General features: G+C 38.6%; 1 protein-coding gene across 8 annotated transcripts in view; it reads left to right on the top strand.

Annotated features, from left to right (window-relative positions):
- ARID1B (AT-rich interaction domain 1B) overlaps positions 1 to 17755 on the top strand; it is a 327784-nt gene that overhangs the window by 75115 nt on the left and 234914 nt on the right. For all 8 annotated transcript variants that reach the window (XM_069010621.1, XM_069010620.1, XM_069010615.1 and 5 more), the window contains exon 3: positions 6014 to 6160. In XM_069010621.1, the coding sequence (XP_068866722.1) occupies positions 6014 to 6160 (147 nt within the window). The remainder of the gene's footprint in view (positions 1 to 6013; positions 6161 to 17755) is intronic.

The raw sequence follows: 17755 nt of genomic DNA, 5'->3' as shown, positions 1-17755 counted from the left end.
AGTGTTTTATTTGAAGGTTTGATAGGAACTGAGTGACATCTTTCTTTATAATTACAACTGAATTGACCACTGTGAAATTAAAATAATTAGAATTAAATACTATAACATTTTGTTAACTGAAAGAATTACTCCTAGTGTAAAGTACCAGGTGGTAGGGGTTTTTTTTCTGAGCATGCCCCTCACTATACACTTTTTTATTCTAATTTCTATGTAATTACAGTGTTACAGGTGCTAAGAAAGTAGAATGATACTGGTGATTGTATTACTGAGGGTGGTACTCGTTTCACAGTATTCTGTCTCACTGTTCCTCAGCAAAGTTGGCCACTGAACCAGGTAGTGCCAGCCTTTCTTCTGAGTGCCACCCCTGCCTCTGGAGCTGAATTTTCCTTCTCTCTGTAAGCAGGGCTTGATGCTGATCAGGCCAGACAGATCTGTTTTCCCCCAGATTTTTCTATCATGACACTATGGTCCGCAGCTTCCAGATTGTGCTGTTGCCTTCTACCAATATCATCCAGGGTAATGGATATCCAATATCATAACTCACTTGCTAGGCACCAAATAGATTTCAGGGAGAAGCAATGATGTGGCCAGGACTTCCTCCCTGTAGTGAGCATGTCATGAAATCTGATGTGTTCAGGTGGATCCCAGTGTGACTTGGCAGAGCTTTTTGTGATAGGGGATGTGTAAAGCTTCTTCCTTATTGACTGGATCTAGCCATCAGGATGGTGTAAAAGGGCAGTAGCTGCATATTGCTGGTATTATTAGTGTACCTATGCTAACACACTAATTCTTCTACATTTTAATTTTAAAAATTATTATAATGACTCTAATGCTGTCTAATGATCCTTCTCCTTTGACATCAGTCATGGATTGCACATGCAAAAATTGCTTAAAACTTCTGTTTCTATCAAGGTATTACCTGGACAAAGAACGCCTGCCACTAGATCCCTTATTCAAACAAGAATTAAAGATAATGGGCTAAGTTATAGGTTTAATTGGATTTGCCCCATCTCTTCATTTTGGCTGCCAATTTTGTTCCTCTATTATTCTCATCCTTTCTTTGTGTTCAGAGTAGTTTAATCACTGATGGTCAGTCATACTTTTCCCAAAATAATGCTATTTATACTGTACAAGTCAGATAGGAGTCAAAAGTAATTATTACAGTTTCTGTGCTTGCCTAGAAATAGATTCAAACTCAGGTCTGTTCTCTCTCTAGCTGGCCCCAGAATACCCACACTACCACAGGCATGATGAAGTTTACCAAATTCTTGTCTCCTGCATTGTGTGGGCCACAAAAAATGTGGGTGTAAGGGAGAAGGGGGAGGGAGGGTTTACTTTATGAAGAAAGAGGATGCTTGGGTCATTCACTCCCAAGCATTGTAAGTAATTGGATTTAGATTTGTTTTGTTCTGGGGAGATTTTAATTAAGCTTTTTTTTATATGCTGTTTAATAAACATTTGTCCATAAGCGGTATCTTGTGATCCCCATCAGTAAAGCAGGAGGATTAATTTGCATGTTGTTGTTTGTTATTTATTTAAATAGCCACGGCAATTACATGGAATGTTCTGCTAAGGCAGCAGTGATGGGTCTCTGTGCTGAAGAGAACAGCATCCAAACGTTCATGTAGCATTATGATTATTGCTGTATTTTAGCTGGTGGTGTTTGGTTGTTTTTTTAAAACAGGTTGGATTGAGAGGATATGGAGGAAAATTCTAACATAAGTAATTGATATGTAAGTTCAGAAGAAGAGCCTGGTAACCTTTTCTAAACCAGTGTCTGAAAGCAGATTGCTTCAGAAAATATTTAAGAAAATGAAGCAGTCTCAGAGCTTTGGCAGTCAAGGTGTTATTGCCTCTTCAGGTTGCTTACGTTTGTTACTTACTATCTTGCAGACCAAAGTTCCATTGTTTTCTCCGGGGACTCGAATTTCTTTTGCAAAGAGGCTAGAACATAGGCATGGCTCTATCAGGGCAGATCAAGGGTTCATGTAGCCCTGTATCCTGCCTCCAGTGGAGGCTTTAATTGGATGCCTGGGGGAGAGTCAGAACAAAGCAAGCATGCGGTACTTCCCTCAATACTCTTCAACCCTCCAGCTATTTTCAGTTCAGGGACTTCCTGAGCCAGATGCGGCTCTGTAAATTTGGTAACCCTCAGAGGATGTCTCTTTTGTGAACTTGTCCAGTCTTTGCTTGAGACCACATAAACTTTCAGCTTTCAAAACATCAGTTTGACAAGGAGTTCTATATATCTGCCACCTCTGTGACTAGAGAACCTGCTTCTCTCGTTTTGAAGTTTGCTTCTGCTATTAAATGCATCCTCACTGTTGTTGGACAAGATGCTTTTGTAGCTTTCCATCATATTCCTACTTCCTGGTGTCTCTTCCATCCTCAAAGGATTATAGGTTCTTTGTATGGAAACTGTTCTATACTTGTGATGATTCTTGTTGCATTTTCCTGAACCTTTTTGTCTGACCCTTCCTGGTAATTCCAAGAAGTCAGTAGAGAGGGATTTTCTTTCGCTGTGTTGATGTTTCCTAAATCTCATCTTCTTTCTTATCTGTCCTGATTTATCCAGAACAGTCATCAGTGTTACGTAGTCTTAAATTACTCAAATCTCTGACTTTTCTTTTTAAGCCATACTGCAATTCTCACCTACCAAGGCAGCTCCAATTTAGAGGCTGTGGATGGTCATTAGTAATTCAGCTTTTTGAATTTGATTAGACCTCTGGAGTGATACTTTATGGTCCCAAGCCACTTCTGACTGTTCATTTGTCACTTTATTCCATGAAAAGTCCCATTAGGTTCAGAGACATTTATCAAGTCCCTCACAAAGGACTCCAGCATGGGAACACCCCAAGATTTTTCCACAGTGCACACTAGAGCCAAAGATTTTGTTAAGCTTCTCTGTGATGGCATTGTGTTCTCTGTATCTCCTTTTATACCTTCATCATCATTCGTCTCTTCAGACTCTGGCAGACCTCCTACTTCTGATGTGTTTGAAGAAATGAATCATGACTCATTTGATTCCCTTTTCTAGCTGTTCCAACAGTTCTTTCTGGCCTGTCTTACTACATTTTGAAGTGCCAGAGTTTACAGTCTTTTCTGTTTTCCTCATTTGGACCTGGTGCTGGCTTATTGAAGGGGATGCCTTTTTGCCTCTAGAGAGCTGCACTTTGCCATGCTGGTGTCCCTTTGCTCTTATCAGGTCTTTCTGAATGGGTGGTGAATATTGTTTCTGTGCTTTCCATGTGGTTGTTGTTAAATAACTTTGATGCTGCCAGTCAGATTTTATTTCTCGTAGCTGTCTGTTAGAGATTCCTTTTAACAAGCTTTCTCATTTTTGTGTAGTTACACTTTTTGAAGTTAAGCACAACAGTAGTAGATTCCTTGGGTTTCATTGTTCCTGTAGGGATGCTCAGTTTAACTCTGTTATGGTCATTGATGCACTGTGGTTCTGCAGCTGCAGGATGTAGTAGTAGATGGCTCCTGCTGCTCCGGACTGAGCCAAAGGCAGTGGCTCCTCATGCAGGTTCCCTAACCTGCAGTTCCATGGGACCTTTGACAGTTATCTGATACTTTGGTCTCAGCTTTGTAGTCTGCTTACTAAGTCTGTCTGGGAGGGGTTGAAATGTCCCCCTAATCAATCTTGTGGTGTGCCTTTTGCTGATCTTGCTTAGTGTGCTTCTGTCAGCGTAGTCATCGTTTGGCCATGCATGATGGTTCCAGCACTCACTCTCTTTGATCTCACCAAGCTCCAGACCTCTGCTGCTTGGTGAGGTGGAGTTTTATTTTGATTTATTTCTAAATGCTATGTAGTATATAATGTTACTTTGTTATTAGCTGTCTTCACTCTGAATTTGTATCCTAGGATGATGCCTACTAGTGACTCCACTAATTTTTTTCCTTTCTACTGTATTTCTTATATGACTGCTACTAGTGCTTTTGTTTGCAATTTGATGTTCCAGTGATCCAGTCCCCCCCTCTTTGTGTGGAAGTCCATGTATTGTTGGAATTTCTTATTGTCACTCTATTTACTCTGCAGTCACTGCATGTCTATTTTTCATTCTTTGATTCTTCTCAGCATCTTCACTTGATGACCCAGAATCTCCATGTCTTCATTTGACATAGCAATACCATGGTCTTAAACCATGTGTTCTTCTAATCCCCTCTTCATTTTAAAATTTTGTTTTCTTGCGCCTCATGTACCAGTGACCTGGCTTCTGTGTTCAGGTGAACTCCAGCCCTCCTGTACAGGTATCTTTATTCTAGAAATATTCTGGTTGCTCATGCATCTGATCTTCTGCTTTGTCACCATCCTGTCAACTGGGCATTCAAGTTCTCTTTTTTTCCTTTTTTCCAGCAGCCTGTATTTTGCTGTCTGGATATCTTTCCTTTTCTTCCCAGTGTAACTGGAACCCAGATAGACCACAACACAGGTTTCTCCTCAGCATTTACTAGGAACCAGTCCAGGCTCTGTGACCTTTGCAGATGATGGGCAAATCACCATGTGGTCTTCAGTCAGATCCCAGACTCCAGCTGTCTATTTGCCTGATGATATTCCAACACACCCTTTTTAGTTTGCATTATAAAGGCCTCATTTATGCATCATCGGGAAGAGGGTATTTGTCAGAAAGGGTTGCTTTGGTCACAGAAACATTTAACTGCCTGTGAAATGGTGGGAAAGGAAATGGAAGCGAAGGTAAAGAGAGCAAGTGCAGAAGTGGGGTAGTAGAAGAGGTAGGACTGCCAACTTCTGGCAGAAGTAATTGGAGCAGATCAAGTTGTGATAATAAAAACAGCCTAAGCAGGTGTTTAAATTTGACTTTGTATTATTATTATTACTGCCTAGCAAATACTGTTGAATGAATGCAGTAAATTAACTTTAGGTAGAACAGGTATGTGTTTGCTTGTTGAATAAACAGATCTATCATTGTATCAGAAACTCAGTAGGAACAGTTCAGAGATCAAAGCATTTCAGATGTGCTCAGGTATCTGAGACACTTGCTTAGAGCAGGGATGTGCAGGACCAACAGGAGGTCCATTCTAGAAGGGAGAAGTCACGTGCTGCATCTGTTATTTTTCTGAAATTATTTTAAATTCCAGAGTTTGAGGAAAAGCATGGGTACCTTAAATCAGGGAAATCTGGACATGATATCAGGAGTCTGTTGAAAGTGTGTCCTTCCAAATACCTTGAGAAGATGTCAGTGTCTATTGATACAAGGCTTACAGACTAAACCAATGCAGAAAATTCCTCTGACATTGTAATTGACTTGGTTTTGATTCTAACTTAAATTCTCACTGTGTGTGGGTTCTTAGTATGTGATACATGTTCCAACTGGTGTGTAACACATTATTTTGTTCTGTTGTTATTTTTTTAAAAAATACATCTTAGTGGGGGGAGAAGACTAAGAGAGATTGAACTTGACAAAACCAAAATCCTGCCAAACCCCAAGGCTTTTGTGTAAGGCTTAAACACAAACACTAAAAACCTGAGGATTGCAGGCAAAACATTAAATAAAAATTAGTACCTGATTGCTCAAAAAAAAAAAAAAAAAAAAAAAAAAAAAAAAAAAAGACAAAAAGCATTTCTCTTTCAATGTCTTTTTAAGAGTTGTGCCATTTTTCCACAATTCAACTTTTGGGTCAGTGCATCAGAATGATTCCTCTGTTGATTTGCCTCAGTAATGTGCCCGGGAAGAGCAAATATCTGAAATAACTGCTTCTGTATTTTAAGGCTGGGCATTACAGAATTGTGATATTCTGAAGCGTAGCATTTTCCTTGGAAGCTCTTCCTGAAAAGAGTAACTATGCAGAGCACTTGGGCTCACTCCTCCTCCTAAGGCAAGAGGATCTAAGGGCTCACAGTAACTGCTGAGTAAAGGAGTCAGACCACTGGGTCAGGTGTAGAGCTGAGGATACACTTCTGCTGAGGTTGCCATATGGATGGGACATAGCTTGATTTCATGTCCTCTGCTTCAACTCATGCATTTGCTTTGCTTGGCTCTTCCAACAGATCCCACCTCAGTATGGTCAGCAAGGTGTAAGTGGCTACTGCCAGCAGGGCCAGCAGCCGTACTACAACCAGCAGCCGCAGCCGCAGCACCTGCCGCCCCAGGCACAGTATCTGTCGCAGGCCCAGCAGAGGTACCAGGCTCAGCAGGTAAGCGCCGTCCTCCACTACTGACACCCACCCTGCGGCTGGAAGTGTAAAAGTAACCCTTATGCAGAGAACAAAACCCACCCCTCATCTTTTCGAGGGAACAGTGTCAGTTAAATAACAATGATTAAATAATAAATTGAGCAAAATTAAATAAACATGGAATCAGACCACATCCTTCTGAACGGTGTTTAGGGATATCCGCACAAACACATCTGCACACATTTTCAGACTATTTCATACCAGCTTTGTAGAGTAAAGCCAGTATATTTGCCCCAGCAACTATTAACTGTGCTTTTAAAAACAGGTAACAATTTATTGATGAGATATTAGTGGATTCTGGAGCTTTTCCTTGCTTTTGTTTTGTTCTTTCCTCACAAGACAGACATTGTTGAGAACTCCTGCATCTAATGTGGTCACTACTGTTTTGGGGTTTTTGTTACTTCAGTTGAGGGCAGAGGAGTTCAAGGCATTTTGGAGTTGCTTTGTCAAGGGAGCTTCTTAAAAGATATTTTAAATGGATATTGCAGCTATTAATTTGAATTTTGTCAGTTTGCACATCCAGTTAGTGAAACCGCACAATTCATTATCCATTGCTGGTTTTGAATTGTGCTCTATATATTAAGCATTAAAATTAATTTCAAGTGATTCTGTTTTTAACCGAGATCAGAAGTGGTAATGTATGGGTCTGGTTCCCAGAGCTGGAGAAACACTTGGATTTTCGATACTGAACCAAATGGATGTGCATAACTGATGCAGCTGAACACATAGGTTCAGTTTTATTTGCAGTCTCAGCTCTGTTAATCATGGAGAGGTGATCTGGAAATGGAAGGATGAAACTAAAGCATACTCACCATCCTGGGAGATCTAACAAAAGTGAGTTGCTCAAGACTGGATATTAGTGGAAGCACCAGCACTTGCTGCAAGTCAGTGCAGAATTCTGTCAGGCATGGTTGATGAACATTTTGGGATTATGCTGGTGCAATGTAGAAATCTCAGCTTTAAATAAAGATAGTGTGTAAAATAAACTAACAAAAGATGTTGTAAGTGGCAATGATACTGGAGACTCCCCTCCTTTGACTTTAAAATAAAGCTATGATAATTTCACTGTGTAATTACATGTTAATTTCTCTTCATCTACATTTTAAAATTCCATTGAGAATTAACTTTTTTCATTAAAATGCTGGATGGTTTATGAAATAGAATTCTTAATTGTGTCTATGATATTCTTGTAAATGTCACCACATTCCATCTTTTGGATTATATGTAACTGCAACTTTAAAGATTGCAGTTGTGTCTTTAAATTTAATTTTCTTTTTTTACTTTGCCATTAAATGCTTGATTTCTCTATGACTTGAAAATACTGTTCATAAGCATCTTGGTAAAGTCTCAGCAGATCAAGTCCTAGTAATACAGCCTATAAGATAGGAGAAACACAGCTGCTCCAATGTCTACATATCACAGTGTGTGAAATTGAAATGGGTTTTTTGCTGCCTTGGACACCTTGTCATGTTTTAAATATACTGTCAGTTGAACGGATTGAATATTTCGGTTTAAAAAACACACAAAACATACCAACTTTATAGGCCTTCAGAGTAAAAAGGTACTGATTTATCTGTTGATAGGTGTTCCAATTACATCATTTGCTATCATAGCTGGGAAAGCGAAGGTTTGTGCAGTGAAGTGAGAGGTATCATAGGAAGGATGAAGGCAAAATTAGAGTAAAGCCCTCCATATATTTTGAGCTTCAGAGAACTGGGGTAAAGAGAAAGGCAGGGGCAGATTCACAGGTAAAAGATACCATCCTTGATGTAGCCAAATTTCTTTTTTGAGGATTTGAGGGAACATTGAAAGACAGTCTAAATCCAGGCTCTGAGGGTAATAGAGGTATCTGAAGGTCAGTAGGCATTTTTTGCCTCAATCTGCAGGTTGAGATGATGCATGAGGTCCTCACCACTATAGCCTTGCAGTTGGTAGTCCTTATTGTGAGAATTTCACCTGAATTCTTGATGGTTTGTGAATGACTGTTCTTCAGTAGTGGTCAACCTCTTAAGTTTTCAACTCTGATCCCCTCTGAATTATATGATAATTTCACTGTGTAATTGGAGTATTTGTGTGTAGATGGGACTATTTTCTATAAATAATGAGTAGTCCTAAAACACCTTGGGGCTTGCTTCTTTCCCCATCTCCAGATTGGTTCCATGGCTGCTCTTCCCCGTCTCAAGAAGAATCATGAGATGAACACTTCTTCTCTCATGTTTCTCTGTAAAACCTCACCACTGTGTACTTCCCATTCTTTGAGAACTGCTCATCTAGAAAACAATTCCTAACACAAGAATTTGAAGTCTGTATTTCTGACACTTCAGCGAAAGTGTTCTTTCTCTGCTGATAATGCATAGTAAAACTACTGTCAAGTGGTAACTGGTGTGGAATACAAAAATGAATACTAAACAAAAAACCAGAAAAGTTGGGAGCATGTGTCGAATTCTGCTGCTGACAGAAAAACCTACAAACTATGCTTACTTAAGCATGCATATCCCTGCTTATATGAGACGGAGTACCTTTGAAAAATAAAGAATTACAATTTATTTGATTAAAATTTTAGCAAGAGGACTAGGAGTAGGTACTTGTATAGTTTTAGGAGAGGTACCAAGTGGGGGAATGTGGGTGAGAACAGAGCCACACTCATCTCAGGGGCACAATGGAAAGACAAGAAGCAGTAGGGACACACTGAGAAGAAGGAAGTTGCAACTCTGTAAAATAAAAACAAGCAAACAAACTCAAAAATTATAAAACCCACAAAATTCCAGAGAGACTGGAATCTCCATCTTTGGAGAAATTCAACTAGACTAACTCCCCAAGCGCCCTGTTCATGCTAGGCTTGCTTTGAACTGGAGGTTTGACTATATGACGTCTCTCTGAAGGTCTCTTCGAATATGTGTTGTCTTGCTGTGACTTAATACTGGCTTTACATATTCTAAATACAATTTTAAAATAAACTACAGAATCATATATTACCTGTTGCACCAGCTGGTGTATCTTTCTTATTTGTGCTCCTAAAAATATCAGTACATCCTGTTTATATAATCCTGTCAATTAGAAAGCTGAGGTAGTTTCAGTCATACAATCTGTCATCCTTTCTGTCTGTCATCCTTAGTTTTGCTCTTTCTTTTCAGCTTGCAAATGAATTTCCTTCATGTTTTCTCTATTCTTCATTAACCATCTCTTTTTCTTTCTGTATTGATTTTGTGATGGGAGTGTGATTGAATTGGTTTACTTCAGGATGGATAAGAGAAATGCCAGATTGGGGAAAGAAGGCTTCTCTAATTTGTCTTCTTTTCCTGACTGTATATTTTTTATTCCCCTCGTATACTTATGTCTATCTACTTGTTGTGGAGATTACAAAGCCGAAAATAGTGTTTATTCTGGCTGGATGATGGACTTTTTCTTGCCACTGGTTTCCTTTTATGTAAAACCCTGTAGTGTGATGATCTGGGTATTCTGTTATGGGGACAAAACTGATGCGAAATTTCTTGCAGATGATGTTTTATTTTTGCTCTTTTAAACAGAATGTGAGTGAGCTCCTGAGGTCAGGTATAACTGTGTTGTGTCTTAGAATTGGTGCTCATCTTCGTTTCACACATATTGTGGAAGTGTGAAGCCATTGCTGTTTTTTCTTGACTCACTTGAATTCAATATGCAATCTTGTCTACTAAAAGTAAACAGATAAAACAATTTCTGAGACTGTTCCAGTGACTTGTGACTTTCATTCTTCTAGTAAGCATAAAGGGGAAGGAGGAGAATGGGATTTATTTGAATGTTTGAACTGTTGTTTAGATCTTTGTTAAATTGATTGCATGGTAGGCAGAAAGGGAGTTTCATAAGAGGTGATTTGATAGTAATACTAGCACAGTTTACTATAGAACCATATTGTAAGCCAGCATCAGTCATCCCCTCTTCATATCAGGAGCCTGCTGTGTAAAAACCATTAAAGGAAGAGCTTTGTTTTAAGCAAATTTATTGCAGTAGCAGATTCATTGATCATTAAATATTGCCAGTAGATATAGGTCCTGCCTTGGATTTTTTTTTTTCTTTAACTTCTTTTACCTTTACTGCTCTTTAAAAGAAAAAAAGAGAAAGAAAGATGTGCTACACTGCTATAGTGTTGCCCTTGGCAGGGTTTTTCATCTTGAAATGGCATATAAATGAATAAATGCTTCGGTTGTTTTTGCAGTTTTAAATCTTTTGCCGTAAGTAGAAGTGATATTTTGCTCAAGAATGTCATGTAATTGCAAACTTAAACTGTCATCATTAAACATTATTTTGTTAAGATAGTGTGATGTATATTTTTGGTTATTATGCTTTCCAACTGGCTTGTAAACAGCCATGTTTATATATTTCCTTGCTTTATGTAGCATGTGTTCATATGTATCAAGATAGAATCGTGCCTTTAAGCTTTATTGTGTTATTTTATGAATTGGGACCATATCAAATTTTGACAGATGAAATGGATCTGCAAAATAGTTATGGTCTCACTTTTAGTTAAACAAAAATAGTGATTTTGTTCTATACCTATTGCTGTTACCCTGAATGAAGCCATCCTTTGTTTTATACCTTCATGGAAGCTTTCTGCTTGCAATTTTCCAGAATAGAATGCTGATCCCTTTTCTCACGTACAGGCATAAGATTAAATGGGAAAAAAGTGTGGCAGGTCCTCGAAGTGGGGCATGCATGTGCCCTTTTCTGGGGCATTGGTCCTTATGGTTAACTGTGTGCATAAAGAGCTTGTGCATGTTTGTACATCATTTTGTTGTGGTTACTATGGGTTTTTTTAAGTAGTTGAGGCTCACTCTTTAGTCTTCTTTTACTTAAAAGGAGAAAATGTTTTATAAACAAGCAAACAAACAGCACTCTCTCACCATCTCACAGGTTTTAAATGTTCTAAAAGCTGGCCAAGATCTTGTTTGCCCCTCAGAATAATATACCTTACCTACTGATCTTGGCAAGATTTTTTTCCCTGTGCAAACTGTATAGGACAAATAAAGAGCAGATTAACCAGTGGAAGTTTTTTTTCCAAGACTGGGCCAGGGGGACGAATGCAGTTTGGGCCAGTAGGAATTTGGGAATTGTTTTGGTAGTCCCAGGTAGAAAGGCTTGTGAAGCAGGATGGCAGTGTACATGAGAAGATGGGAAGCATCTCTGGTGACACCTTGGTTAGTCTCTCCAGGTAGAGGGTTGGGGACCACTGATGCTTCCATGAGGGGCTGCAGCTTCTCTCTATTTCCCTGAACTGGGATCAGTGGTTGGAATTAGTCTCAGTTGCAAGCCTGAGATGATGATGATGATGAGAACGTTCTTTCGCAGACATCTGTTTCTGGTGTTGAGTCAGTGCAAGGTAGGACAGATAAAACATTTCCTGATTTGAAACAGTCTTTGAAAATGTGAACAAAATGTGAAACTAATTAATCTGTTTTCATGTCCAATCTGTATGACTGTCATGAAAACAGAACAAATTGTATTGTGGCAAAATGCACCAAATTATTAAAGTGATTTTGGTACAATGAAGATGAAGTATTGTTTTTAAATTCAATGTGAGCTGCTAAAGTTCTTTAAACAGTATAATAAGCAACATGTTAATTAACACTGTCAAGCTGTTTTGGGGTGTAACACTGTACAGAAATAGTATTGTAAGTTAGGAGTAACTGTTGCACATGCAAATACCAAACTCACTGGTAAGTAATACAGACAGTCCTCAGTGAGTCCAAATTTGTATACCTCAATGCAATTACTCTTTATAATAAAATCTTCACTTTTAAGCTACTAGAAATTGGCACAGAATTAGCAGTCGACTGTACTGTAGTTTAGTCTGAAATCCTTCAGAATTTAATTTAAATTTGTTTTAAGGAATAACATACAGCTGCTCCTGTCTTAAAGTCGTAATAAAAATCATTTGTCCTTCTGTCCTTTTTTAACTTTTGTGTCTGTAATCATCTACCATTAGATGAGTGGTTGCACTTAATATTTGTTGGGTTATGAACCACAGGAAATCTGGGAAAGAACAAGTTTGTATGTTAATCTGACATTTGCTGCCAGGCATATAGGAAAGTATTCTTTGTGGAAGTTGGCTATTACAGTTATATGGGAACTCATAATCAAATTTAATGTTCAGAAGAGATAGTTGCCTGCTGTCAGCAGCAGTGGCTGACACCACTGCTTGTTGTGTGCCATAAATCCTTCATGGCTTTCATCATTGCAGCAACAGAGATGCCTAGTGCTCAGTGTGCACTCCACTCTGAAATGCTGGACTTGTTTTTAGCTTAGGAGCAATTATATTCTTTCCAGAGTGGAGAGGTACAAGGGAGAAGTGATTCCTGTAAAACATTTAATCCCAGATCCATGACACTAAACTCATGCAGATACACATACTTTGCCAGCTTTTTCAGCCTCTCTTCTGGGGGAGCTGAAATTAGAGACAAGGAACACCAACAGTATTACTTTATATGAAGGCATTGGTTTTGGTACGCTGAACCTTCTGTTGCCAATGTGTTTCAGAGAGGTCGGATAGATACCAAAAGGGAGAGTGCAATACTGACTTCTTGCATCTGTAGTAAAGCTTGACTGGACTTGGGGGAAGCAGGTTAGGGGGAGCAGGCTTTCAGCAAGTGGCTTCCAAACTTACACACCACAGCTTAAATCCTAGCTTCTAGACAAGCCACCAGTGACCAGCACCTGCTGAACACTGAAGTGATTTAAGAACTGTTGAAATATGAACCATATTGAACTTGTACATAAAACTGATTTATCCTTTTTGAGCCTTTCTTAAGCACATGATATTTTCAAGAAGGACAAGAGAGATTTGAACCTTTGTAGGTTCAATGAGTACTTAAGTGATTGAAATCTTTGCCAGTTAGATCTCTGCTTTTATAAAGTCTTAGTTCATAATCATGATGCTGCTATGATAGCAAATAAGTGTTAAGCATAAGGCTATTTATGTGGTTGAGGTTATTTAACTCAGCTTGGGAGTTCAGTGAAACTGTGACTCCTCTGCTCCATCTTCTCCCAGTAGTGGGAATGGTTGATTATTGTCCTTTTGGGGACTGCTCTGTTTGCTCATCACTGCTTATATCATTCCAGGAAATTTGTCAAACCTCTCTGTTTTTTTCCTCAGCTATTTCTCTCTGTATTTGTAAGATTATAATAAGTGCTACCTTGTCAGACCTGGCAAATAATCTTCCAGAGCCAAGTAGCTAGAAGGAATAGAGTCAGGCAGAAAAAGAAAGTATAATTGTCTGTGAACTCACACCTGAGCATAAATACAAAATTGAGGGCATAGCACAGAGCAGCAGTCACAGCAGCACAGGCTTGTTTTTGCTGAAGGCTTGTTGGCCAAACTCAAAAATCTGCATTCAGATTTAGAGAAGACTTTCTTGGCCCTGTTATTTTAAAGAGGGTGTTTACAGACATTGATCAATTTATACAAATAAAAATCCAACTCCAGTCTGCTAGGCCTGAAGCTGTTAAAGTTAGCATGTATAACTACCCCTTACACATTGCTGTCTTTGTAGTAACTTGGATTTGTTAAGTGATACTACTGGGAAAGGAGAAGTACTTTATCTTGCAAAGTGGTACTACTATTCATGTATAAAATGTAACAAGCTTGTTTATACTTCTGTTTTATAATCTTCCAAAGGATTGTCAGTGAAAGTATTTGTTTGCCTCTGAGTTGTCTCAACAACTGAACGGCACCTTCAGTTTAAAGTTCCCTCATTGTAGTTAAACATTTTCTCAGTATATATGGTTTTTTGCTGTCTTCATCTCTTAATGGTTTTCTGCCGAAAGCAGGCTTTTCCACTTGAAGGAGGAATTCTGAAGGTCAGCTTTCTTCTCTTGCGAAACCAGCAAGTGCTCCTTTTGAGGCAGCTGCTGCTGATGGGGGTTTGATGATACCCAGCCAGAGAGTCAGAGGAGATAGGTCAGCACACACTGCAAACCTGTTTGGCAGGAATGTTCACGACCACCTGAATCCTGCTGGTTTTTAATTTCTATTCCCATGTTTTTGGTATCATTCTGAGCCTGGCAGACATATTGCAGCTTTTGTGCTTGAAAGATACACAATGCTGAAAAGTCTGAGTCTTGATTTTTTTCATGTACTAAAATGAAGTTAGCATACAACATCATAAAGAAACTCTGGCAATAAAAGCCTCCTTTCAGCTAAATTGGAAAGAGAGAAAACTTAATCTCCTAGGAAGAGGAAGGTCCTGTTTTGCTCCTTTATTTTTAAGTGGTCAGTTACTTACATGCAATCAGTTTGTAGATTTAGCAGGCAGTGTCCTATGTCCATAACAAAAATCTTCTCGAACTATTCTAGTGCAAAAAGTGAGGGTGCTGAATCATTTGTTCAAACTGAAAACTTCAGTATATATAAGGAAATAATTCTAAAAGGAAACATTTTTCAGCTCAACTACAAAAACTATGTAAAATCTATCATGGATTTAGTATGCTATGCTTAGAGAAAAGGCTTTCTAATGAGTTTAGAAACACAGTAAGATACACGTGTCCAAATGTATTTCTTAACGTTCTCAAATCAATGGTTTGGCTTTGATCCACAAAGTATTATTGTTGTTGTTGTTATGACGGTGATATTATTTGAAGTTTCTAAGTTCTGATATCTCCCAGTATTTAAATTACAGAAGGTTAATTAAAGCAGTTCTTTATTTTGCAATTGCTTTGGAATATTAACCTCACAAAGCCTGCATTAAATCAGTGAAGTGACAGAATTGCATTTGCTTTATAAAATAACTCTACAAGAGCAAAGAAAAACCGTTTATAGTTCAGTGCTATTAATTACTTGGCATTTAGATATTAGCATAGGAGTCAATTAATTAACTTGATAGTAAAACTACTGGAATGCAGGCTGATAAAAACTATTTTGTTGTAGGAGATTAGTGATCGTAACTATTGTTGCTCCCCTTACCACTCTCCTTACTACTCATTGAGAGTTTTCTTTTAATGTTACTCTGAGAGCTAAATTAATATCCCAGAAATAATTTTATCCATACCTTTGAAATTTAGCAGTAAGTTAAACAGAATAGTGATTTTATCAAAAGATACCTGATCATATAATTGCCATTTATTTTATGATCCACTAATCTGATGGCTGTTCATTGACAATAGTTGTCTATGCAAATGTTTTAAAATATAAAGGCACAAATGCTGTTCTAAGAAAAATTCTAAAATGCAAATAGAATAGCATTCTGAATTAAATTATCATGTTGTAAAGTCTAAAAACTACTCATAAATCTAAGTGGTAGGATTTTTTTTTACTGTTTGTTTTGTTTGGCTTGGTTTTTTAGTTCTGCATGAGCAGTATATATTCCAAATTTCAGTGGTCTTGTAAATTGCACCTCATGGCCAGTTGCAATATAGCAGTATTCTCTTATGGCCTTTAAATTAACACACATTATTTTCCTCAGAGGTAGGGAAAATAAGTTTGTTAATATTCCTGGCCTAAAATTTACCACTGCATTTTTTTGGCTGCACGCATTTTCTTTAATAATTGAAGCTGTTCAGTATATATTTATTTAGTTTTATTTTCTGTATTTTGCATTGGGATTTTGTTGTTGAGACAATGTATCATCTGAGTATTGACCAGCATATATTTCATATGCATTCATTATCCTTTCCATTGTTTCCCTTCTGCTGACGCTTTTTCTTACTGTAGTAGGATTTCAAATAGATTTTGGAGCATGCAGCTGAATTGTTACAGGGTGTTTTAGTTGTTGCAATCAGGTAGGTACAACAAAGAATGAAATAGCAAATCAAAATAAATAAGATACCACTTAAAAAACGAGTTTACATGTTGACAAAACTACTTGGTGTTTATGTTGCGGGAGGTAGGAGAACAACTGTTGGTCTTGGTGAGCTGTCCCTCAATAAATCAAGCTCTGGAAGAACACAGCCTCTCTCTTTGTGTTTTCCTCATGCTTATCCCTGACTGCCAAGAAGCTATCTTCCACATGCATGTTTTTAGGTAGAAAGCTAAATAACCAGCTCTAACTAGTCTGAGGTTTAGGTCTCTGCCTACAGAATTCATGAAGATTGTTCTCCTTCACCCTCACAAAAAAGGAGAGGATTATTGTTGCTTTGTTACCTAGTTATCCTTTACCAACTTTTAATGAACGTCACTGTTTTTATATTGCTGTATTAAAGAGTCAGTGGTCCAGTGTCAGAGTTTGAAGTTTTCACCACTTCTTTCATTTGTCCACCACTGTCTTACTCCCTCCTCCTGCTGCTCCCAGCACCAGCACAGTTGGGAATATTTTCTTTTGAGAAATTGTGGTTGTGGTGATGGTGGTGAAGACTTTTCTATCTCAAAAGAATAAATAAATAGTTTACTGCTTTTGATTTAAACTTTTGTATTGTTCAGTCCATTGAATTGCTTTTACTTGTGGGTGCTTGCTTTTGGAAATTACTGTTCTTTTCCCACTCCTTGGACTAAGATAATGTTCCATGTGGTGGGCTGGATTTAACGATTTTTGCGCAGATACTCTGTGTCTTCACAGACTGCAGAGAAAGGGAGGATGGTAATGCAGCTAATTTTCAACTTCCAGTAGCCCCAAATGTAACACACTAACACTTTCATATACTGAAAAACGAAGTTAACCAAAACAGTAGAGACCACTTGAAAATACCTTCTTTACCAAGTTTATTACAGACTTTTTTGCATCTGAGCTTCACTTCCTTCTCCTATGATTGTACTGTTGATAAAATAGTTGGTAAACCTCCTTTGAATTTTTTGTTTAAGGGACCTCTGTGATGGAGTGTTAGGGAGTAAGTTAGCAGGTGACACTGGACTGTGATATAAATGTCTATAATATAATATAGCTTTATATATGAGGGACAGGGGTTAGGAACAAACCTCTCCATAATGTTTTTTTAAAAATGTAACTCCAGTGGTGTTTTTCAGCTCTTCCTCACCAATTTGCAGGTTTTCATGAGCCTTTAGATGAAGTCCTGGCTTTTACCTCGAAGCACAGACACAGACGTGCCCCTAAGAAAACACCAAAGTAATGTTTTCCGGTCTCCAGTGAGGAAGTCTCATCCTTGGGTACCTAGCTTGATTAGCCTAGAGATAGCAGCTGCTCTCGGTGCAGCTTTTCTCTTTATATTCTGTAAGCTGGCTTCAGGCTTTCAGCTCTGCTGTAAGCTGCGGGCAGTGCTCTGACCTCATTTCTGCCAGCGAGCCGTATGCTTGGGAGAGCTTCCTCGGCGGCAGCAGGCAGTCTGGGGCAGGCTGCTGCCCTCTGGGACACAGAGCCCCCCAGCTCCCTGCTTCTGCAGCAGCTGAGTTGAAAGAAATGGCAGGTTTTAAATCCTGCCCCTCTCTCACCTTTTGCTGGGTTTAGCTGTTTCTTTGGGGTGCAGAGCGGTTTCTCAGCCCAGCTTCGCATCTCGGGTCTGCTGAAGTGATACATTCGTCCTGGAGTTTTAGGAAGGACTAGTGTGGCAGGGCAGGATGCTGGATGGCACAAAATCTGTAAGTCATCACATTAACATGGTAGTCTGTCCCAAGTGACTATAAAGAATAGGACATGCAAA

The sequence above is a fragment of the Aphelocoma coerulescens genome, chromosome 3 (genome assembly GCF_041296385.1).
Source record: "Aphelocoma coerulescens isolate FSJ_1873_10779 chromosome 3, UR_Acoe_1.0, whole genome shotgun sequence".
NCBI lineage: Eukaryota > Metazoa > Chordata > Aves > Passeriformes > Corvidae > Aphelocoma > Aphelocoma coerulescens.
The sequence above is the reverse complement of the archived record's forward strand: the minus strand, read 5'-3'. Positions and strand labels throughout refer to the sequence as shown.